Genomic DNA, 24,554 nt, shown 5'->3' with positions numbered 1-24,554 from the left:
TCCACTTATTTTTAAAGCCTCTAACCCCTACTCTCTGATATTTATAGGGACATAAGCTTACACCAGAAACACCAGATTTCAGTTTTCTCCTCACCTTGAAATGATGGTTTTCAGAGACTATACGGCAGGTACTTACCTGAGTGTAATGGCCACAAACCCTGGCACACCTCTGAGTCTTGAAGTCATAGTATTTAACTTCGTTGTACCAGTCTGTGATGGCTGAAGTCACGGAAAAGATGGATAGAGACCCAGTCCAGAGGTTTTCTCCCAGTGAAGTGAAATTCGGGTGTAGCCTGTAGGGTGACTTCAGCTGTTTGTTATGTGCAAACTGGCAACTGCTTGCCCATGACCTTGCAATTTTGGCTAGTTCTGGGTCCCAAGTCTGCAAAAATAAATATGAAACAGTAAGAATGGAACCTGTTAACCAACAATGTAACTGGAGCGAGCCAAGTGGGAATGTGGATGAGACATGAGGTGCAATGTCCAGAAGAGAGAAGGAACAGCCCAGGTAAGTTCTATATGGAGGATCATATCACAGTCTTCAGGTTTTGACTAGGGTTAGTGGGAAATACAATGACCTAGTTTTGAGGCACTTAGAATCAAAGTGAGTGACACAGACCCACATTTCATGGAAGGCCCATTTTATGTACCTATTTTCTGAAATTTAATAACTAAAGTAGCTCCTATAACTAAAAATAGCACAGAAAGTTTAAAAACCAGCTCAAGGAGTTCCTGTTGTGGCACAGTGGGTTAAGAAACTGACATGAGATCTTTGAGGATGTGGGTTTGACCCTTGGCCTGCTCAGTGGGTTAAGGGATCCGGCATTGCCATAAGCCACGGTGTAGGTCAGACACAACTCAGATCTAGCATTGCTGTTGTTTTGGCGCAGGCTTTGGTTACAGCTCCACTTTGACCCCTAGCCCCCTTTGCTGCAGGTGCAGCTGTTAAAAAAAGAAAGAAAGAAAAAAAAAAAAAAAACAGCTCGAAGCTACAGAGATTCAGACCCAAGTCTGACTTAACTGAAATCCCCTAGAGACTGTGCTGCCTTCCTGAGTCAATTGTCTTATCAGCAACCAAAGAAAAGAAAAGAAAAGAAAAGAAAAGAAAAGAAAAGAAAAGAAAAGAAAAGAAAAGAAAAGAAAAGAAAGGAAAAGAAAAGAAAAAAATTTAGAGACAAAGAAAAACCAAAAAAAAAAAAAAAAAAAAAAACAAACCTCACAAGAATTAGCAGGCAAACAAGAGACATAAATTACATCAAAGACCCAAAGAGAGGAAGCAGCCAAAAAGAGAAACAAAACATACTTGCTGGGCTTGCTTGTAGCAAGGGTTGAGGAGGCAGGGCAAAAGTGGGTTTTTTGATCACAGATGAATTGATGGCACATTTCAATCAGTAAGAAAAATCATTGAAGATTACCAAGGATTCACCTCCAAAAAATCAATCCCCCTTAGTTGTTTTGGACTGACTTATGCCTCAGGGATGGATGCCTTTCTTACCATGTACAGCATATCACTAGCCGTTGGGTTCACTTCTGATCGGAGCTTGTTGTGAATTCGAACACAGTCTTTGATGAAATCCTCATTTTTGATATCTGGTAGAGAATTTGCTGGAGAGGAAGAGCTGGAGACTAAAGAGACCATCCAGGCTGTCACAGCCAGTGTGACTCGCATGCTCAGGCTGCTTGGCATGGAGCTCCCGGCCGCTGGAATCCAGAGGCACTGCGGGTGCCAAGGGGGTGCGTGCCTCTCAGTTTCACAAAGCACAGTCTGTACAGTATTCAGCTCTAAGACAGAAAGCAGAACTAGAGGTCACTGCAAGTTTGAAGAAGGGTTTATCCATGTATGGTTTGCAGCTCATTTTGTGCTCTTAACCCTGTCTTTTCGGGAGTTCTCAGTGACACAGCACCTACATGGATTTCTAGGAGGCTTCGTCAGACTTTGAGTTGGGGGGATGTTTCCAAAGGAAATTCTGGAATCTCCAAGAATAACAGTCTCAGTTTTTACAGAGGCTCTGGTGGTTAACTAAAAACATCTCTCTTACTTCAGTAAAGTTCTTGCAAAATACTTCTCAAAAACATTTTTTTTGGAGTCATATCAGCACACTGTGGTTGAAGTATCTGGTTAACATCATCCTTCGACCTAGAATTCACTCACAATGGTGAATGTGATGGGGTTGAGTCAGTTTTGTCCACCCCCTCTCTGCCCAATGAAAAAACAGCTATGTAAATTTTTAGGGACAGCTGACTACTGCTGCCAATGGACTCCTAATTTTGCAGCCTTTGCTAAACCTGTGTATGCTCTTCTCTCAAGATATCAGCCCAGAGTCTATTTCCTGGCCTTTGGAGGCATTCTTCTCCTTTGAAGCTTTAATAATTAGCTTTGTCCACCCTCCAGGTTCTTGGCTTACCTTATTTTGACAAACTGTTTCGTCTATACTTCCATGAAAATAGTGGGAATGCTGCAGGCATTCTAGGACAATCTTTTGCTTCTCAGATATGTTCTATAGTATATTCCTCAAGCCAATTAGACCCTAAGGCATCAGGTATGCCCTGTGCTTATGTGCAGCAGCTGCAGCTCCCACCTTGATTGACAAAGCCCAGTATGTGTATGGCAGGCTCCCCTACTCATCTCTGTGTTTCTCCATACTATGCCAGCTTTTTTTTTTTTTTTTTTTTTTGGTCTTTTTTAGGGCTGCACCCACGGCATATGGAAGTTCCCAGGCTAGGGGGCTGTTCAGAGCCATAGCTGCTGGCCATGGCCACAGAAACTCAGGATCTGAGCCACACCCGTGACTTACACCACAGCTCACAGCAACGCCAGATCCTTAACCTACTGAACAAGACCAGGGATCCAACCCACGTCTTCATGGATACTAGTTGGGTTCATAACTGTTGAGCCATGACAGGAACTCCTGTTAGCTACTTTTTTAAGTTCATAGGATATGGCACCTCTCTACATGGTGACAGGCCACTTATGAGCTGGCTCTTTTCATCATCTTATATTAACACTTTGAATGCAGCTACTTACCAGCCCTCCCTGCTGGAGAGTCCCGCTCTCTCCCACATGACTGCCTTGCAACCGTAGAAATGGTCTCAAAGCCATAAGAGGCTCTCTCAGACACTCCTTTAGATAACCCAGATTTACCCTTTGTGATTCTCCCATCAATGAGATTTCCTGGGAAACTTAACAACTGTTTAGGGCATCATTTCCCCTCCTGAGCCTCATTATTTGCCCATGGTAAAATCAGTCCCAGCTGCTGAACTCATATCCCTTATGAGAGCTTGCACCTTAGCAGGACAAACTGCTAGTATTTACAGATTTCAGATATGCCCTTGGAATCTGCCATGCTATTGGCTCAATCTGGAAATCCTATGGATTTTTAACTTCCATAGGTACTCTTTTATTGCTAATGGGTCTATAATTGCTGCATTATAAGATATTCACCTCCCTTCTAAAACTGCTATTGTTCATTATTAAGACCACACCAAGGAGATATTCTATGTTTGGGAAATGTCAGGATTAATAGAAGTACTAAATATGTAGCTCAAAAGGGATATCCCTTTCCCTTTCTCTACCCAATTTTATTTTATTTTATTGCTTTTTAGGACCACACTTTCAGTATGTTCCCAGGCTAGGGTTCTAATCAGAGCTATAGCTGCCAGCATATACTACAGCCACAGCAGCAATGCCAGATCTGAGACACATCTGCAACCTATATCACAGCTCATGGCGATGATGGATCCCGAGGACAGGATGGAACCTGCAACCTCAGGATACCAGTTGGTTTTGTTACTGCTGAGCCACAGAGGGAATACCTCTACCCAATTTTAAAACTTATTTTTATTCTTTAGTGATATTATCAACTATTAAGCAAATCCCCCATAATCTGAAAAAGACAAATGAATGCAAGAGAGTACCATACCATTACTAGTTGGATACAGTGGGCCAATGGACTTCCTGTATCCCCTTTCCTTTAACTTTTTGGCTTATATCCCATTAAATGGGACATATATGCAGTTGAGGAAAAGTTAAGGAACTACAAGCTAATTGGTTTTCCCAGGTATCTGTAACATTTCTGACCAAATTATTTCCCAGTGTACTACTTGTGAATCTCAAACTTTTGGGAGAAATCAATTTACCCCTAGCCTCCAAGGCCCACATTACCCTTTGTGGCACTACATGTGAATTTTATACATGTCCTCCCTTGCTTTAGGCTATTCTCACTGTTTGGTTGTCATTTGCACGTTTAGCAGATGGACTGAATCTATAAGACTAGATGTGCTAATGCCACAACAGTGGTAAAGACATTAATAACTGAGGTTATTCCTCCCTCTGGAATTTCTTTATGGATTTAATCAGAGCAAGAAACTCATTTTACAACATAGATAAACCACTTGCTTGCAGAAATTCTGGTGTTTTCATTAAAATTTCATACCCCATGTCATCCTCAATCATCAAGGCAAGTAGAACATAAAAATCTAGACACAAAAATGTTTTAGGAAAGATCTGTCAAGAAATTGGACTTAAGTGGCCAGAATCTTTGTCCTTGGTCACTTACAAAGATATGGAATGCTCCAAATAGGAGACATGTACTGACCCCTTTTGAAATGGACACACAATGTGTATTGGCATCTTTAACTCTTCCATTCCTGAATTAAGTGGACATTGTGAGAACTTAAGTGAAAAATCAATTGATATGACTAGTCAGATACAAGAACAAGTACTAATACAAGATAAAAACATCATTAATGCCTTCAGGAAGCTCCCAGGAGTAAGAACTGTGCATTAGTAGTGACAAATACACCAGAGTTGAAGATCTAGGTAGAGGAAAGCACAGGGGGCTACAGATTCAGGTGAAGATGCTTAACCCATTCTGGCAAGAGTAGAGATGGCCTCCTACACATAGCAGTGAGGTCTTCAATGAGCTGGATAGTTGTTGATCAAATGAAAAAAGAGTGGAGAGGTGAAGAATATTGCAGGGATAGGAACTGCATATCGAGCTGTGAATCTGGCAACATGATGTTAAGGCAAGAGTAGAGAAAGAGCTGCTTTGTGGCATCTCTATAGACATGGTCTTCAAGTACTGCTTGTGTCTGGTAGGAAACATGGCACCTGGTCTCATGGAACTGAGAATCCAAATGGTGTTTTTATGCCAATCAGGAAGAGCTGTAAGAGTCAGATTAAGGAGAACTTCTAGATTCTGCCAGTTATTTGGATTTTAACACAAGGCTGATGGGAAGTTAGAGGACAGAATTTTTAGCTCTAAGGCTAGAGGTGGGGTATGATCTGATTCTAGAAAATGCCAATGTTTTAGAAAATCCAGACATAGAGAATGGGACAGTAGAGTGTCACTCTAAGACCTTACTTCAGATATGTACCTCCCCCTCCACAGGGGACAGACACCAGAAGGAAGAAAATTACAATCCAGCAGCCTGTGGAACCAAGTCCACAAATACAGATTAGAACCTACCTTGGGTCCAGATGGTCCCTGGCCACTGGGCGACAAGAGGGGAGTGTACTGCTGAGATACATACGACATACCCTACACGGGGCCACTTCTATAAGGTCAAGAAACAATGAATTTTCTACAAAAAAATAAAAATAAAAATTTATACAAAATGAGACAGCAGAGGAATATTTCCAGAGGAAGGAATAAGATAAAACTCCAGAAGAACAAGTAAGTGACATGGAAATAGGAATATATCCAATAAAGTATTCATTAGTAATGATTATAAAGATGATCCAAGAACTCAGGAAAAGAATGGATGTACTAAGCAAGAAATTACAATAATTTTTTTAACAAAGAGTTAGAAAATATAAAGAACAGCAAAATGGAGTTGAAGACTATAGTAACTGAAATGAAAAGCACAGTAGAAGGAATCAGTAGCAGAATAAATTAAGCAAAAGCATGAATAAGTGAACTGGAAGACAGAGTGGTGGAAATCACTGCTTAACAGAAGAAAAATTATGAAAAGAAACAAAGATAGTTTAAGAGACCTCTGGGAAAACATCAAATGCACAAACATTCTCATTATAGAAGTCTTATAAGGAGAAAAAAGAGAAGGGACCTGAGAGAATCTTTGAACAGATAATTGCTGAAAACTTCCCTAATGTCGGAAAGGAAAACTGTCACTCAAGTCCAGGAAGTGCAGAGTCCCAAGGAGGATTAACCCAAGGAAAAGTAAACTGAAACAAACTGTAATCAAACTGACAAAAATTAAAGGTAAAGAGAAGATATTAAAGAAAACAAGGGAAAAGAAAGAAATAACCTACAAAGCAATCCCCATATGATAGCTGATTTTTTTTTCAGCAGAATCTCTGCAGATCAGAGGGGAATCACATGATATATTTAAGGAGATGAAAAGGAAAAAACTACAACAAAGAATACCTAGCAATTCCATCATTAAGCAAAGGATAAAATAATTCAGCACCACAAAACCAGCTTTACAACAAATCCCAAAGGAACTTAACCTAGGTGTAAAAGAAAAGGCCAACATCTAGAAATAAGAAAATTAGTAAAAGGAAACCTCACCAGTAAAGGACAGTATTTAATGATAAAAAGATCAATTAAAGGGAGTTCCCATCATAGCTGAGCAGAGAAGCATTCGACTAGTATACATAAGGATGTGGGTTCAATCCCTGGCCTAGCTTAGTGGTTAGGGATCTGGCATTTCTGTGAGGTGTGGCATAGGTCGCAGATGTGGCTTGGATCCCGCATTGCTGTGCCTGTGGCATAGGCCGGAAGCTTTGGCTCTGATTGGACTCCTAGCCTGGGAACTTCCATATGCCATGGGTGTGGCCCTAAAAGGAAAAAAAAAAGGATAAATTCAAGAAGAGGATATTACACTAATCAACACATAATCCCCTATATAGGAGACCCCAAATGCAGAATACATATACTAACAGACATAAAAGGAGAAATTGATGGGAATAAAATAATAGGAGACTTTAAAACCTCACTTGTATCAATGGACAGATTTTCTAGCCAGAAAATCAATAAGTCAACAGAGAGCCTAAATGATACAATAGAAGAGTTAAGCTTAATTGATATTTTCAGGACATTACATCCAAAAAACCAGAATGAACATTCTTTCAAGTGCACATGGAACATTACCCAGGAATGACTGCATACTGGGGTGCAAAGCTAACCTCAACAAATTTAAGAGTATAGAAATTATTTCAGACATCTTCTCTGACCACAACGGCATGAAACTAGAAATCAACCACAAGAAAAGAAATGAGAAAAAAGTGACTACATGGAAACTAAACAACATGCTACTAAAAAACCAATGTGTCAATGAGGAAATTAAAAAATATCTCAAAAAAAAACAAAAACAAACAAACAAACAACAATATCTCAAGACAAATGACAATGAAAACACAATTCAAAATCTATGGGATGCCACAAAAGCAGTTCTTAGAAAGAAGTTCATAGTGGTACAGGCTTTTCTCAAAAAATAAGAAAAATCTCAAATAAATAAACTAATATACCACATAAAAAATTAGAAAAGCAAGAACAATTAAAACCTAAAGTCAGCAGAAGGAAGAAAATAACAAAGATGAGAGGAAATCAATAAAATAGAGATTTAAAAAAATAGGAAAAAATCATTAAAACCAAGAGCTGGTTCTTTGAAAGGGAAAAAAATTGATAAACCTATAACCAGACTCACCAAAAATAAAAGAGAGAACTCAAATAAAATAAGAAATGAAAAAGGATAAATATTAACTTGTAGAGCAGAAATTAAAAAAAAAGAATACTATGAACAATTACATGCCAACGACTTTGACAACCTAGAAGAAATGGAAAAATTTCTAGAAAAATACAGGCACTAAAACCGAATAAAGAAATAGATCATTTGAACAGAATGATCACTAGAAATGAAACTGAATATATAGTAATAATAATAACTCCCTACAAATAAAGACCAGGACCAGATGGCTTCATAGGCAAATTCTACCAAATATACAGAGAATTTATTCAAATCATTCTTAAACTCTTCCAAAAGACTGGAGAAGGAACACTCCCAAGGGCATTCTATGAAGCCACCATCACCCTAACACCAAAGCCAGACAAAGATACTACTGAAAAAGAAAACTGTAAGCCAATATATTTGATGAATATAAATGCAAAAAATCTCAACAAAATTTTAGCCAACCAAATCAAAAAACACATTTAATAAAATCATACACCATGACCTAGTGGGATTCATTCCAGGTTCACAAAGATGGTTCAACATATGCAAATCAATCAACATCATACACCACATTAACAAAAGTCAAAAACCACATGATCATCTCAATAGATACAGAAACAGCATTTGACAAAGTCCAACATACACTCACGATAAAAACTCTTACCAAAGTGGGCATAGAGGGAACATACCTTAACATAATAAAAGCAATTCATGAAAAACCCACAGCCAGTATAATATTCAATGGAGAAAAGCTGAGAGCCTTCCCACTAAGATCTGGAACAAGACATGAATGCCCACGCTCACCACGTTTATTTAGGAGTATTAGAAGTCCTAGTCGCAGCAATCAGACAAACAAAAAGAAATAAAAGGTATCCAAACTGGAACAGAAGATGTAAAATTGTCACTGTATAGATGACATGATACTATATGTAGAAAACCCCAAGGACTCCACACAAAAGCTATTTGAACTGATAACAAATTCAGCAAAGTAGCAGGATACAAGACTAACATTCAGAAATCAGTCACATTTCTGTATGCTAAAAATGAAATATTAGAAAAGGAATACAGGAGTTCCCATCATGGCTCAGTGGTTAATGAATCCAACAAGGAACCATGAGGTTGTGGGTTCAATCCTTGACCTTGCTCAGTGGGTTAAGGATCTGGCATTGCCATGAGCTGTGGTGTAGGTCACAGACGCAGCTTGGATCTGGCGTTGCCGTGGGCCAGAGGCTACAGCTCTGATTATATCCCTAGCTTGGGAACTTCCATGTGCTGTGGGTGCGGTCCTAGAAAAGCCAAAAAGACAAAAAGAAAAGGAACACAAAAAATACCTTTTAAAATTGCACCCCCAAAAATTAAATACTTAGGAATAAACCTGATCAGGAAGGTGAAATACTTATATACTAAGAACTATAAAACATTAATCAAGGAAATTAAAAATGATATAAAGAAATGGAAAGATATTCCATGCTCCTGGGTTGGAAAAATTAATATCGTAAAAATGGCCATATTACCCAAAGCAATCTACAGATTCAATGCAATCCCTATCAAATGACCCATGACATTTTTCACAGAGCTAGAACAAACAATCCAAAAATTTATATGGACCCATATAAGACCCAGAATTGCCAAAGCAATCCTGGAGGAAAAAAACCAAGTAGTATGCACAACCCAGACCTCAGGCAATATTACAAAGCCACAGTAATCAAGACAGTCTGGTACTGGTACCAAAACAGACAGACAGACCAATGGAACAGAAGAGAGAACCCAGAAATAAACCCAGACACTTATGGTCAACTAATCTTTGACAAAGAAGGCAAGAACATAAAATGGGAAAAAGTCATTTCAGCAAGTACTGCTGGGAAACCTGGACAGCTGCATACAAAGCAATGAAGCTAGAACACACCCTCACACCATGCACGAAAATAAACTCAAAATGACCTAAAGACTTAGACATAAGATACCATCAAACTCCTAGAAGAGAACATAGGCAAAACATTCTCTGACATCAACCTTTCAAATGTTTTCTTAAGCCAGTCTCCCAAGGCAACAGAAATTAAAGCAAAAATAAAACAATTGGACCTAATCAAACTAACAAACTTTTGCATAGCAAAGGAAACCATAAACAAAAAACAACATTTGGAATGGAAGAAAATAGTTTCAAAAGATTCAACTGGCAAGGGCTTAATCTCTAAAATTTACAAACGAATTGCACAACTCAACAGCAAAAAACCCAACAGTCCAACTGAAAAATGAGCAAAAGACCTGAATAGACATTTCTCAAAAAAAAATATGTATATATATATATATATATATATATATAGATGGCCAACAAGCACATGAAAAAATGCTCATCACCTCTAATTATTAGAAAAATGCAAATCAAAACTACCATAAGATACCGGCTCACACCAGTCAGAATGGCCATCATTCATAAGTCCACAAATAACAAATGCTGGAGAAGGTGTGGAGAAAAGGGAACCCTCCTACACTGTTGGTAAGAATGTCAACTGGCACAACCACTACGGAGAACAGTATGGAGGTACCTCAGAAAAGTAACTATAGAACTACCATATGACCCAGAAATCCCATTCTTGGGCATATATCCAGACAAAACTTTCCTTGAAAAAGACACATTCACCCATAGGTTCATTTCAGTACTATGCACAATAGCCAAGGCACAAAAACAATCTAAATGCCCATTGACAGATGAATGGATTAAAAAGATGTGGTATATATACAACATGGAATACTACTCAGGCATAAAAAAGAACAAAATAATGCCATTTGCAGCAACATGGATGGAACTAGAGACTCTCATACTGAGTGAAGTAAGTCAGAAAGAGAAAGACAAATATATGATATCACTTATATCTGAAATCTAATACACAGCACAAATAAATCTTTCCACAGAAAATAAACTCATGGACTTGGAGAATAGACTCGTGGTTGCCAAGGGGGAGGGGGAGGAAGTGGTGTGGACTGGGAATCTGGGGTTAATGGATGCAAACTATTGCCTTTGGAATGGATAGGTGGTGAGATCCTGCTGTATAGCACTGGGAACTATATCTAGTCAATTATGATGGAGCATGATGGAGGATAATGTGAGAAAAAAGAATATATATATGTGTGACCGGGTCACTTTGCTGTACAGTAGAAAATTGACAGAACACTGTAAACCACCTATAATGGAAAAAATAAAAATCATTTAAAAAGTAAATAAATAAGAGAAAAATAATTTGACAAAATTTAACCTCCATTCACTATAAAAATTCTTACCAAAGTGGGTAGAGAGGGTACATAACATAATAAAAGCAATGTATGACAAACCCACAGCCAATATAATATTCAACAGAGAAAAGCTGAAAGCTTTCCCACTAAAATCTGGAACAGGGGTTCCCATCATGGCACAGCAGAAACGAATCTGACCAGGAACCATGAAGTTGCGGGTTTGATCCCTGACCTCGCTCAGTGGGTTAAGGATCTGGGTTTGCCATGAGCTGTGGTATAGGTCACAGAGGCAGCTCGTATCTGGCATTGCTGTGACTGTGATGTTGGCCAGCAGCTGTTGTTCCAATTGAATCCCTTGCCTGGGAACCTCCATACGTCACAGGCATGGCCCTAAAAAGCAACAATAATAATAACAATGATAAAATAAATAAAATCTGGAACAAGAAAAGGATGCTCACTTTACACTTTATTCTACATAGTAGTGGAAATCCTAGCCACAACAATCAAAAGAAATAAAAGGTATCCAAACTGGAAGAGAAGAGGTAAAATTGTCACTCTGTGCAGATAACATGATACTATATATAGAAAACCCTAATTCTCCACACAAAAATTACTTGATATGATCAACAAATTCAGCAAAGTAGCAGGATACAAGATTAACATTCGGAAGTTGGTTTCATTTCTATATACTAATGAAATATTAGAAAAGGAATATAAAAAAAACACCTTTTAAAATTGCACCACCAAAATAAAATACCTAGGAATAAATTTGACCAAGAAGGTAAAAGACTTATACAGTGAGAACTATAAAACATTAATGAAGGAAATTAAAGAGGAGTCAAAGAAATGAAAAAGATAGCCCATGCTCCTGGATTGGAAGTATTAATATTGTTAAAGTAGCCATACTACCACAGCAATCTACAGATTTAATGCAATCTCCATCAAATTACCCATGATGTTTTTCAGAGCTAGAAAAAAAAAATCCAAAAATTTATATGGAACCACAAAGACCCATAACTGCCAGAGCAATCCTCAGGGGAAAAAAAAATCAAAGCAAGAGACATAACTCTCCCAGACTTCAGACAATGTTATAAAGCTATAGTAATCAAGACAGTGTGGTACTGGCACAAAAACAGACATATGGATCAAAGGAATAGAATAGAGAACCCAGAAACATATGGATCAAAGGAATAGAATAGAGAACCCAGAAACAAACTCAGACACCTACAGTCAATTAATCTTTGACAAAGGTGGAAAGAATATTAAATTGGGAAAAGTATCTTCACCAAATGCTGCTGGAAAAACTGGACAGACACATGTAAATCAGTGAAACTAGAACACATCTTCACAGCATGCACAAAAATAAACTCAAAATGGCTTAAAGATTTAAACGTAAGACAAGACACCATCAAACTCCTAGAAGAGAACATAGGCAAAACATTCTCTGACATCAACTGTACAAATGTTTTCTTAGGTCAGTCTCCCAAGGCAACAGAAATTGAAACAAAAATAAACCAATGGGACCTAATCAAACTGACAAGCTTTTGCACAGCAAAGGAAAGCTTAAAAAAAAACAAAAAGACAACCTAAAGAATGGGAGAAAATGATGCCACGCCCACAGCAATGCAAGATCTACACCACAGCTCATGGCAATGCTAAATCCTTAACCCACTGAGGGAGGCCAGGGTCAAACTGGCATCCTCATGGATAATAGTCAGGTTCATTACCACTGAGCCATGATGGGAACTCTCAACTATATTTTATTAAAAAAAAAAAAAAAGAATCTGGCATTTTCACTGCAGCAGCTTGAGTTACTTCTGTAATGCAGGTGTGATTCCCTGGTCTAGGAACTTCCATATGCTGCAGGCATGGCAAACAACAACAACAACAACAACAACAACAAAAAACAAAAAACCACAAACAGGTGAAAATACATACTGTGTCTTATCAAGCGATTTTACTACCCAAGGCTATCTACAGATTCAAAGCAATCCCTATCATATTACCAATGGCTTTTTTCACACAAGCTAAACAAAAAAAATTAATATTTGTATGGAAATTCAAAAGACCTTGAAAACCAAAGCAATCTTGATAAAGAAAAATGGAGCTGGAGGAATACTCTCCCTGACTTCAGACTATATTTCAAAGCTACAGTAATCAAAACAGTATGGTACTGGCACAAAAACAGAAATATAGATCAACGCTACAAGAGGAAAGAATGCCCAGAAATAAACCTATACACCTGTGGTCAGTCTATGACTCAGAAAGCAAGTATATACAATAGAGAAAAGACAGTTTCTTTAATAAATGGTGCTAGGAAAATTGGACAGCTACTTGTAAAAGAATGAGATTAGAACATTCTAACACCACACACAAGAACAACCTCAAAATGGATTAAAGACCTAAATTTAACACCAGATACTATAAAACTCCTAGAGGAAGACATAGGAAGAATACTCTCTGATATAAATCATAGCAGTATCTCCTAGATTAATAGAAGTAAAAACAAAAATTAACAAATGGGACCTAATTAAACTTAAAAGTTTTTGCATAGCAAAAGAAGCCATAAACAAAATGAAAAACAACCTAAAAATGTGAGAAAATATTTGCACAGGATGTAACTGATAGGGAATTAAATCTTCAAAATATACAAATAGCTCATGCATCTCAATACCAAAAAAAAAAAAGGTCAGAGGGTCTAAATAGATATTTCTCCATAGAAGACATACAGATGGCCAAAAAACACATGAAAATATTCTAAACACTGCTAATTATTAGAGAAAAGCAAATCAAAACTATAATGAGGCATAATCTTACACTGGTCAGAAAGGCTTTTATCAAAAACCTATAAATAATAAATGCTGGAAAGGAGGTGGTGGAAAAGGGACTTTCCTATACTGTTGGTGGGAACATAGCTGGTGCAGTCACTATGGAAAACAACGTGGAGATTCCTCAGAAAACTAAATATAGAAATACTGTATGATTTAACAATCCTACTCTTGGCCATTTTTCCCAGCAAAACTATAATTTGAAAAGACATATACACCTCAGTGTTCACTGCAGCACAATTTACAATAGCCAAGACATGGAAGCAATCTTAATGTCCATCAACAGATGAATAGATAAGGAGAACATGGTATATTTATACAATGGAATATTATTCAGTCATAAAAAGAAATAATGCCATTTGCAGCTATGTGCATGGATATGGAGATTATCACACTAAGCAAAGTAAGCCAGATAGAGAAAGACAAATATCATATGATATAGTTTACATGTAGAATATTTTTAAAAATATGCAAATGAACTTATATACAAAACAGAAATGGACCCACAGACACAGAATACAAATTTATGGTTACTAAAGGGGAAAGGGGGGAGGGATAAATTAGGAGGTTGGGATTGGCATACACACACTACTATACACAAAATAGATAACCAATAAGGACCTACTGTATAGCACAGGGAACTATACTCAATATTTTGTAATAACTTATAAGGGAAAAGCATCTCAATAAAATTATTATGTATATATGTATAACTGAATCATTTTGCTGTATACCTGAAATAAATATTGTAAATTAACTATACTTCAATAAAATAATACATTTCCCCCCAAATGCCCATAACTTTCCTTTATGAAATAAATTTTTCAAGTTGAAAATTAAAAAAAAAAAGATATAGAGAATGCAATGGGGTGGGAGAGATAGTAATACCTAATGGAAATTCCTAAAATGGAAAGAAACATTAAGGTGGAATTACTGTTGCCATACATATGTACAAAAAATAACCTCCCAAAGTACTCATCTATAATTTCAATTGAGTCCAGACTGTCTAATTTATACCAGCATTCTTTTCCATTATAGTGACTTAGGATAAGCATCTTCTTGTGTGGGGCTCAGGGGTAACCTTTTGTTCAACATAGGGACAATCAACAGTGAGACCCTCCTCCAGCTTAAGGTGGTAACCAGGCCTGAAGCTTGCTTTGCATCTTGTTCTGGGTCTCTGTGAGTTAAGATTTCTGTGTTTTGAACATAAGGACAAGATGAGAACTTGCAGGGAAGGAAATTCAGTGACTTTTTGTGGTTGCTTGAGCAAACCTTGTATACATATGACTCTCAATAATAAACAATACTATATTGGTAATGAAATAAACAAATCACATTACTCTAACTTCCAGAAATAATAAGCAAAATGGAAAGTCTTCTGCTACTGAGACCATTTTTACATTATTATGCAGAGCAATTCAGCTCCTCAGAACTACAACACTCAATTAAGTTTCCACATATTACATTTCCACAGCAAAAACCAGAAGCGTTTTTCTCAGAATAACAGAAATTTTTACCTTAAGCAAATGCAAGCCTCTACTTTTCAGAAGGCTCAAAACTTTACTGAGTCTTTCCTCTTCATCATTGTCTCTTTAAAAAGTATGTCTGTTAAGGAGGAGATTTATTTTCAGTGATTATCTCTGAATTGTGGTATTTTAATTTTTTTAATTTTAAATTATTTTCTCTATTTAAATTTTTACAACAAGCATAAACTTTTATGACTGAAACTGTGTACAAGCCCCTGTGTCCATGTGTTTTGAAGTAAAAGGCTTTAGCTTCCTAGGCCTTCCCTCAGTCTCAAAAGGGTGATTCAAGAGTTAATGATTAGGAAATTTTGATACAGCTAAAAACTAGTTAAAACAACCTCCATGTAATGCCATTTCTTGGCCCACTAACTTACACTAACCAGCTTTTCACAAATGATTTCCTTCCTTAATTGCTTTAATCATTAATAAAAATTAATGATTACCTTCTAGTTAGAATTATATTGGATGCCTAGTCTTTTTCTTTCCTTTGAAACACTTCCTAACAGCCCCTTCCTTTTGTGATCAATCTTCACTGTAGAGAGAAGGTCAGGGTGCAATAACCCCAGAGACCACCAAAAACTGAGACTGGACCCCTTGACTCTGGCCTTGATGACTTTGAATGACTCTGGAGGGGGAAACATGCAGGCAACAAAATCCTTATCAACAGTCTTATTTTTTTTTCAAGCTAAACATATAAAACCCCTCATTATTCCCTCTCAAGGGAGGGCACAGTTTTTCTTTTACGGTTTTTTTTGGGTTTTTTTGTTTTTTTTGGGGGGGGGGCACCCATGACATATGGCAGTTCCCAGGCTAGGCGTCGAATCAGAGCTACAGCTGCCAACCTACACCACAGCCACAGCAATGCAGGATCCGAGCCATGTCTGCTACCTTTACCACAGCACATGGTAATGCTGGATCCTTAACCCACTAAGCAACGCCAGGGATTGAACCTGCATTTTCATGGATGCTAGTCAGATTCGTTTCTGCTGAACCACAATGGGAACTTTGGGAAGGCACAGTTTTGAGAGCCTTAGTCTGCTGTGGCCTCCCTTGCCTGGCAAAGCAATAAAGCTGTTCTTTCTGCTTCACCCAAAACTCTTGCCTTCAAGACTTAATTGGTGTCAATGTAAGAGGCCAGGCTTTGGCTACAAAATTTGGGGGTTCTTCTGGGATCTGACTCAGGGGCAGACAGGCCTCCCTTCAAGGGCCCCCTGGCTTGATCAGAAGCTCTAAAGTCTTCCTTGATCCCATCCAGCCTCTTTCAGGAGAGCAGAAGGTTGGAAGATTCCTTAGGAGGCAGATGGACAGGGATTCTTGATGCAGAGCCATGCCCCAGTCATACCTGGCCTGCCCTCCTGGCAGTGGGGTGGGAATAGAGGGTGGGAGAGAGACTGCCCTAGCAGCTACCAAGGCCACCTTGGCCTTGAGGACATCCTTCTCTTCCTCTCACCCACACCAGCTTGAATTTCCTACTCCAAGGAATTATTTGGAGGAAGGAAAAAATAGTGCGTAGGATGTCACAACACCTCAGCCAGCATTTGGGTAAGTTCCCAGTGCACTTCAAGGCCCCTTGGACCTGTCTGTCAGAGGAACTTTGGGATCCCATCTGGGGATCTTCTGTTTCAGAAATCCCATTTGTAAGGTGCCATTTGGACTAAGGTCACAGGCTGAGTAGACTTGGAAGCCAATCTAAGTTTTGTGCTGTCTGGTTCTGTTTTTCTGGTTTGAGGCTTCCATTTGCTGGGCAGAACTCTGATTTGTTTTCAGTCCACACATGAGTGCTTTTCTTCAATCAAATATGGGAAACACCTCTTCATTTCCAACTGATAGCCCCCTAGGGAAAATTTTAGCAGACTAGTCAACCCATAGTTATATAACTGTAAATAAGAAAAAATTGATTTTAAACTGTTTAGCTGAAATATTCTTTAGATTCCAGAGAAACTTGGTTGAGACAAAAATCTTTGAAATTCCAAAACCGGTTCTTTATACATATTCAGTTAGAGAAAGCTGGCTTGATGAATTTTTTTTTTTTTCAGATTTCTGACCCTGAGAGAACAAATACATGCCCAGGAGAAAGCATGCAGTTAACTCTTATCATGTCCTTAATATACAAACACTGCCCATTTTGCCTGAAGCTTCATCCTTGAGTTGTTTAGTACAACTTCAAACAGGGGTGTTGGAGTGGGGAGAAGGAAGGGAGAAGAGGCTTTTAAATTCAAGTCAGTAAATTTAACCTATTCCAACTGCTATTTTTGGTTTTACATTTGCCAGTTGAATTGCCATGACACATGCAGTCATGATTCACTATCTTTCCATTTGCAAGGTGTTTATTGCTAAAAAGAATAACTTTTATCTGAAAAAGTTGAGAAAATTATTGAATGTTGTCACCCTTTTGATTTTCTCCTGCAGGAATCAGATTTTGTTCTTTGTATGTTTGCATTTGTCTTGTATGTACATGTAATGTGCCAGCTATGGAAAACTCAAATTTGTCTCCTGAATGCAACCCCTTGAGGTGCAGTCTCCAGAATTGGATCACTTTCAGTAACAGACCAATGCAATGAAATGTAAAAAGATTATTTTCCTTTGTAATATAACCTGGCCATAATACTCCCTATATCAAATTTTAAGATAAAGCTATGAGCTGTCTGATATATGCATGTCTAGCATGAATATTTGTCTTTGGTATAAATAAGTTCTATTTACTTGGTTTAAGAAAAGTAAATAAATCAAACAATTCTAAATACAAGAGAAGCTAAGATAATAAATATCAAGTTCACATGATCTGGGAAGTATTCAATGTTATTATCTAGTATTAAAGTTTGTTGTTTATTAATACAGAACCATTAATATTAATACCTTTGGGTACCAAGTTTACTGAAATTCTATAAGCTAATACTGTATCTATTACAACATTTGTCAGCAAAGAAACTTACTTGATGTGATATTGTCAAAAATAGAGAAAAATGAGATAACAGCTCTTAAATGAACACTTAAAAACAATTATTTTAGATGTCTACTTATATAGTTTTTCCAGATTATTGATGACTTAAAAGTTTAGAGTTTTACTAAATTAAGTGATGAAGACTCATTAAAGGTCTAGTCATTTTTAAGATAAAATACTGGACATTGATTGATGAACAAATGTGAACTTACCTACTTTTGTTTTCTTGTGAGAGGGAAACTAAAGATGTTTGGGTTTATTAAATACACTATCACATTAAAGAGAAATTGTGCTTTGGGAAAATATTTTTAAAGGTTATGGAATATGTTTTTAAGTTTGCCAATCAGAGAAAGCTAATATGACACAGTTCACAACTGCTTGCTTTTTGGTTTTCATTAGAGGTTAAAGTCTTTTAAGGGTTAAAAAGCATAATATGTAATTAAAGCTATTAAAGTATTAAGGGAAACATTCCCATGTGAGAAGCAAATAAAATATATGTTTTTGGTGATAGAAAGTATAAATATTAGAACTTGATTTTTTTTTCCCCTGTCAAGAGAAGAATGACTTCTTGGAATGCTGCCTTTGGTAACAAATTATTTGAATTTCTTTGTCTTTAAATGATTCATATGTGCCTTTAAAACCCTTTGTTACTTTGGTTAAGTGTTTTGCATGAGTTTTTGCCTGGCCTCTTACTGACCTTTAATCTGTTTTTCAGGTATAGAGAAGCTCTTCCCTTAAGCTATTTATGATTTACAACAACTTGGTAATTTATACCAGTGGGTAAAATTAAAATATCTTTCTTTTCCCTCTGCCTTGTCCCTCCAGAAATTGGAGACCCTTGGGTTGTGAGGAGCTTTATCAGGTAAATAAAAGATGGCCTCCTGACATGTAAGGAATCTCAAAATATTTTGGGAACCTCTAGAAGAGAAAAATCTACCTAGGCAAAAATCTGATGGCAGGTCTTTGGTATGGTATGGTATTGGTAAGAAAGTCTGGGCCATGAGAGGACTTTTGGGGATTTAACCTGAGACTCCTTAAGAATTACACCAGAGTAATGTGGAAAACCCTATATGGTCAATGGGTCAAACTTATTCTGGAAATGAATTAGTCTTTGTTTAACTGTTTAATGGAGATAATTTTTTAAAAATTATGTTTCAATAGGTATTAAATTCTAGTTCTGTTCATTGATGTCTATATTTATGAAAGTCATTGTGTTAGCCACACTTTTGCCCTGATGTTCTGGAAGAAAAATTATCTAGTGGAGTTATTGCAAAGTGTAATTACTTAAGATTACTTAAGATTCCTGCTTTAAGTCTATGGCTAAAAGCACATGTACAATACTTGTGTGAAGATTGGGTATAAATGATAAATGAATGGCCTATAAAGCATTTCCCCATCAACATACTTCTGAGCTTGTTCATGATATCTGATTAGTTTCCCCCACAACATGGAGAACTAGGAAAAAACAAAAATAAAAAGAAGAGGCCTAGCACCAAGGGACATGAATGGACACAGAGTAGGCAACAGGACCACCCTGTCAATGTTGGAAAAATGTTTTGAACATCAGTGCTTTCTATGGAAAGATTTACAAATTGAAAGGGGAAAATGAGAGAAGAAATTTTCATATATTGAGGTATGGGGAAAGTCATTCTGACTTATATATGATTGAATTTGAACTTTAACCAAAACAGCCTGTTTGTAACCTATTAAACAGGTTGTACATCTGCTTTGGCCATTAAGAAAAAAAAAAAAGGGACATATATAATGGCCAATAGCTCCTATTATGTATAATTAATAGCCCTGGTAAAGTTAAAACCTAAATATAAACTATTTCAAAAGGCTAATTGGTTACTGAATATATGTAAAAAGGAAATAGTCCAAAATTTTCTTCCTGGTTGCCATTTAAAATAAGAGGACTCTTGTAGACTACTACAAAGGTATATTTTGATCATTATCCTCATTGTAATATGTCTAATAATTTTCAAATGATTGTCTAGGTGCTATGATTAAGCAAAGAGGGACATATTATTTTCTTCATATAAAATGTTGATGCTAAGCTTGGAACTCAGGATATTCGCCGCCCCATTCCCTCAGAGTTGGGGAAATTAAAACAGAAATGGAGCTAAAACAGAGTTCCTCTGCTAAGTTTATGATTAATCTCTCAGTCTAAAACTTGATTCCCTTTCTTGTTCCACACCTGTTCTCAAGATTGAGTAGTATCAAAATAAAGCGGGGATTGAAACTGTGAACAAGCCTCTGTAGCCTTGTGTTTCTGAAGTAAAATGTTTCTCTGACCTCCTAGTCTTTCCCTCAGTCTCAAAAGGTTGACGCAAGAGTTAATGATTAGGAAATAGTGATACAGCTAAAAACTAGTTAAAACAGTCTCCATGATGTTATGCCCTGCTTTGTCCCACTAACTTACTCTAACCAGCTTTTCACAAATGATTTCTTCCTTTCTTAATTGCTTTCTTTTACTAATTATATTATATGCCACAGTGAGAACTAGAAACTTCATCTGAACTGCTCAGGCAGTAATTTTTCTGGTCAGTGCCAGTGACGTCATCTGCCACATAGCCCCCTTTGCGTCACCCAAAATATGATGAGCCTTTCATTTTGTACAGCTCCTCTGAGCTTCTTGCTACTTGCCAGATAAAGCCAATTAGATAGTCCCAGTTGAATTTTTGTTACTTAACAGATTTGCTGGCAGTGACAGTGACCTCCAAAGCAATCTTCTGATGGCACTTAGAGACAAAGAGAAACACAGGTGTGGTACCCCATAAAACCTTTGAGTTCACTGTCTTTCTCATTATTTTCAAGGGACATTGGTAAGTTCCTTGGCTCTAAGCTCCACTGTTTTTGCATGAAGCTCACAATCTAATTGGCTTTCATCAATTTCCTATTTGGTTGGAAACGCTAAGCTTGGTTATGTCCCCTGACTTTTGGAAACTCAACCTCTGTCCACTGGTGCCAAATATAAACATGAAGATGCTTGAGAGAAATAGAAAAAAAAAAAAAAAAGCTTTTATTGCTTTGCCAGGCAAAGAAGGCCACAGGAGGCTAATTCCTTGCAGATTGTTCCCCTTGGAACTCAGGGAAGGCCATGGAGGCTGAATGAAGCCCATTTCCTAAAAAACAAGAAATGTAGGACACAGAAAGTCTTTTGTGCTGGGAGCCCCACAGGGCCCTGCTCAGTTTCATCCCCTCCTTTTCTCTGATACTCCTCCATCTTGAGAACAGGTGTTGGACAAAAAGGGAATAAATATTTTAGATAGACGTGTTAAATCAAACTCATTAGGGGAACTTGGTTTTTTTATTTAAAAACTTTTTTTTAATATAGTTGATTTACAATGTTGTCAATTTCTGCTGTACAGCAAAGTGACCCACACATATACAATATTGTCAATTTCTGCTGTACAGCAAAGTTTTACACACATATTCTTTTTCTCATAATATCTTCTATAATGTTCCATCACAAGTGGCTGTATATAGTTCCCTATGCTATACAGCAGGACCTCATTGCTTATCCACTCCAAATGAATGCAATGGTTTGCATCTACTAACCCCAAACTCCCAGTCCATTCCATTCCCTTCCCATCCCCCTTGGCGACCACAAGCCTGGTACCTGCTTTTATTGATTTTTTGTTTTTAGGGCTGCACCCATGGTATATGCAAGTTCCCAGGCTAGGGGGTCAAATCAGAGCTGCGGCTGCCAGCCTACACCACAGCAACTCAGGATCCAAGCCATGTCTGTGACCTACACCACTGCTCCAGCAACACTGGATCCTTAACCCACTAAGCAAGGCCAGGGATCAAACCTGATCCTAACAGATACTAGTCAGATTTGTTTCTGTTGCACCCACAACAGGAGATCCTGTTGGTTTTAAATCCTCACTTCTGTTTTATTTTTGCCCAAGTCTTCCAGGAACTGGTCGATGACCACTCTGGCTACTTCCTGCTGAAATGGGGTGTAGTCCTGAAGGAGGAGGCCGATGTGCCCCTGGGCTGAGAACAGCTGGGACTTGTTAAGCTGAGTAAATTGGGCCTTGCTTCTCTTTGACACTTCAAAGAGAAAGATAATGGCAGGAGCTCAGCTCTACTGGAGTGAGAAAAAAGAAAAAAGAAAAGGTGACCATATCAATCATTCCTGGGGTCAAGGAGACCTCCCCAATTATACATGCACAGAAAGACTCCTAGGAGTCAAGAAGGGAGGGGGTGCCAGGCTTTAATAAGTCTGATAATCATCCCATAACCATTTGCTCTGGAAACCATCTTTGCCAAAATATGTGCATGCATATCAGGGAGGGTCCTGTGTCTGGTCAGGTATGATAAGTAAAACAAGATAAGTGGCCAAAGGGGAAAAAAAAAAGACTGGGAATAAATGTCCTATATGAGTGGTTTAATTCCTGAGCAGAGACTAAAGATCTCACTTCAAGCCATCAATCACTGCTCTCTCTCCAAGATGAGTCCTGACTCAATTTGGGGAGTGAACACTGAACTAGAAATATTCCTGAAGTTCCAGTTGTGGCCCAGTAGTTAACTAATCTGACTGGTATCCACGAGGACACAGGTTCAATCCCCGGCCTTTCAGTGGGTTGGGGATCCGGCATTGCCATGAGCTGTGGTATAGGTCACAGATGAGGCTCAGATCCTGCATTGCTGTTGCTGTGGTGTAGCCTAGCAGCTACAGCTCTGAGTGGACCCCTGGATTGGGAACCTCCATATGCCTGTGGATGTACCCCAAAAAGACAAAAGACAAAAAAAGAAAGAAAGAAAAAAAAAAAAAGAATATTCCTGAGTTCAAAGACCTGGATCCAAGTCTTGTATGATTAAGATCTTAATCCCTTGAGCATTTTGGTTGGACAGACCCAGTCAGAAGTAGGAGGAATGACAACTAGAATTTTAATAGACAAAATAGCTCTCATTCTGTGAGAAATTCAGGAGAATAAGTCTGAAACCCAGTCTGGAACTGGCACTATGGGGAGACCGGTAGCAGTTGTCTAATTGTACCTAAGTAGGTTTTAACTTCTGATGTAGCATTAATGTACACATAACAAGAGCTACTGGCCATTACATATACATATTCTTCCTGTTACTATATGACCTAAAGCAATTTTGTTGTCTAAAAATTGAATAGGTACAAGAGGATATCTTGAAACCATAAGATTGCAGCTACCAGCTGCTAGCAGACATTGCTTTGAGAATTGCTGGTGGCATCCCAAGTCTAACATGGCTCAGAAAACCCAAGCTCCCAGCAACACAAGAACTTGTTCATTATCATGTTTCTAATGCCACTTAGTGTTACCTTGTATGCCCGAACCATAGCTATTCTATTTCAGTTTGTAATAGTGTTTTTCCTAAATGACAAAGGCAGATATCACTGTTAATGATTTTAGTGCTTTTCTAGATATGAAGATCCAGGAATTGGGGCTCATAAAAATCCTTACCTCAAAATATCAAATTATCTGTAGGCCTGTTGTGCCAGTATATTTTTTTTCTGAGCACAGAGTGCCATCTTTCCCGTTTCCACCCTGAACTCTTTTCAAGATCTTCTCAAGGTCAGTAGCTATAATCCTTGTAGAAGTACATGGCAAGTACCATTTTTTAGTTCACAGGGCCCTTCATGCTTTGAGGAACATTTCATGGCCATTTTGTCCCATGGTGCTAGGAATACTCATTCCTAGGTCTGGCAAAGACTTCACTGATGGGCCACTCAGTGTGTTATTACTGGACTAGACCTTATTAACAGGGGCCATAAGTCTGTGGATCCCCCTGTCTCTTGTGGTCCAGGAAAATACTCCCTCTTGCTACTTCTTCCCATAACTAGAGTTACACTATTGTAGTCATTGATCTCATATGGAACTGTATATCATCCACTTTATCAGAGGATCAGTCACACATTTGATAATGTGAGAAACAGCTCTGTAAAACAGGCAATAAAAAAGAAATACAGCTAGCAGTTTTAGTACTGTCATAAGTTAAGAATTTGTTGAGAACTTTCATTAGGTACAGTCCAGTATATCCCCAGGTCATCTAGCTCAGTCTGCTTTGTACCAATCTTTGTCTTTAATCAAAAATTACATATATATATAAAACATTTCATGACTAGATATAGGAGGCATTGTTCATAAAACATTCAGCCTGATTTCCTAGTGTTAGTCGGCTGGTATCCCTAATATGGTTTAACTGTTCCTAACATAAGGGAGCCCTTAAATTTAAAGTACCATAGCCTGCTGTTAAATCTCCTGGCTATAGATCATGGAGCATCTGTTTTTCATCCAAAGATAGATTACTGAGTTAAGCTTCAGAAACAAACTTAGTGTTTTTCTTAACAATTCA

At 37.8% G+C, this 24,554-nt stretch overlaps 1 protein-coding gene across 11 annotated transcripts in view; it reads right to left on the bottom strand.

Moving 5' to 3' along the window:
* Window positions 1-24,554, bottom strand: part of GLIPR1 (GLI pathogenesis related 1) — a 53,264-nt gene that overhangs the window by 15,543 nt on the left and 13,167 nt on the right. For 7 of the 11 annotated variants that reach the window (XM_021092042.1, XM_005663997.3, XM_005663996.3 and 4 more), the window contains 3 exons: window positions 15,269-15,356; window positions 1,496-1,782; window positions 137-382 (listed from right to left, as the gene is read on the bottom strand). In XM_021092042.1, the coding sequence (XP_020947701.1) occupies window positions 137-382; window positions 1,496-1,687 (438 nt within the window). In that variant the 5' untranslated portion in view covers window positions 1,688-1,782; window positions 15,269-15,356. The remainder of the gene's footprint in view (window positions 1-136; window positions 383-1,495; window positions 1,783-15,268; window positions 15,357-24,554) is intronic. The other 4 variants (XM_021092043.1, XM_021092044.1, XM_021092046.1 and 1 more) reach the window with 1 other exon arrangement.

This window comes from Sus scrofa, chromosome 5, assembly GCF_000003025.6.
Source record: "Sus scrofa isolate TJ Tabasco breed Duroc chromosome 5, Sscrofa11.1, whole genome shotgun sequence".
Classification (NCBI taxonomy): Eukaryota; Metazoa; Chordata; class Mammalia; order Artiodactyla; family Suidae; genus Sus; species Sus scrofa.
Note: the sequence above shows the minus strand (reverse complement) of the source record. Positions and strands in the feature narration are given on the sequence as shown.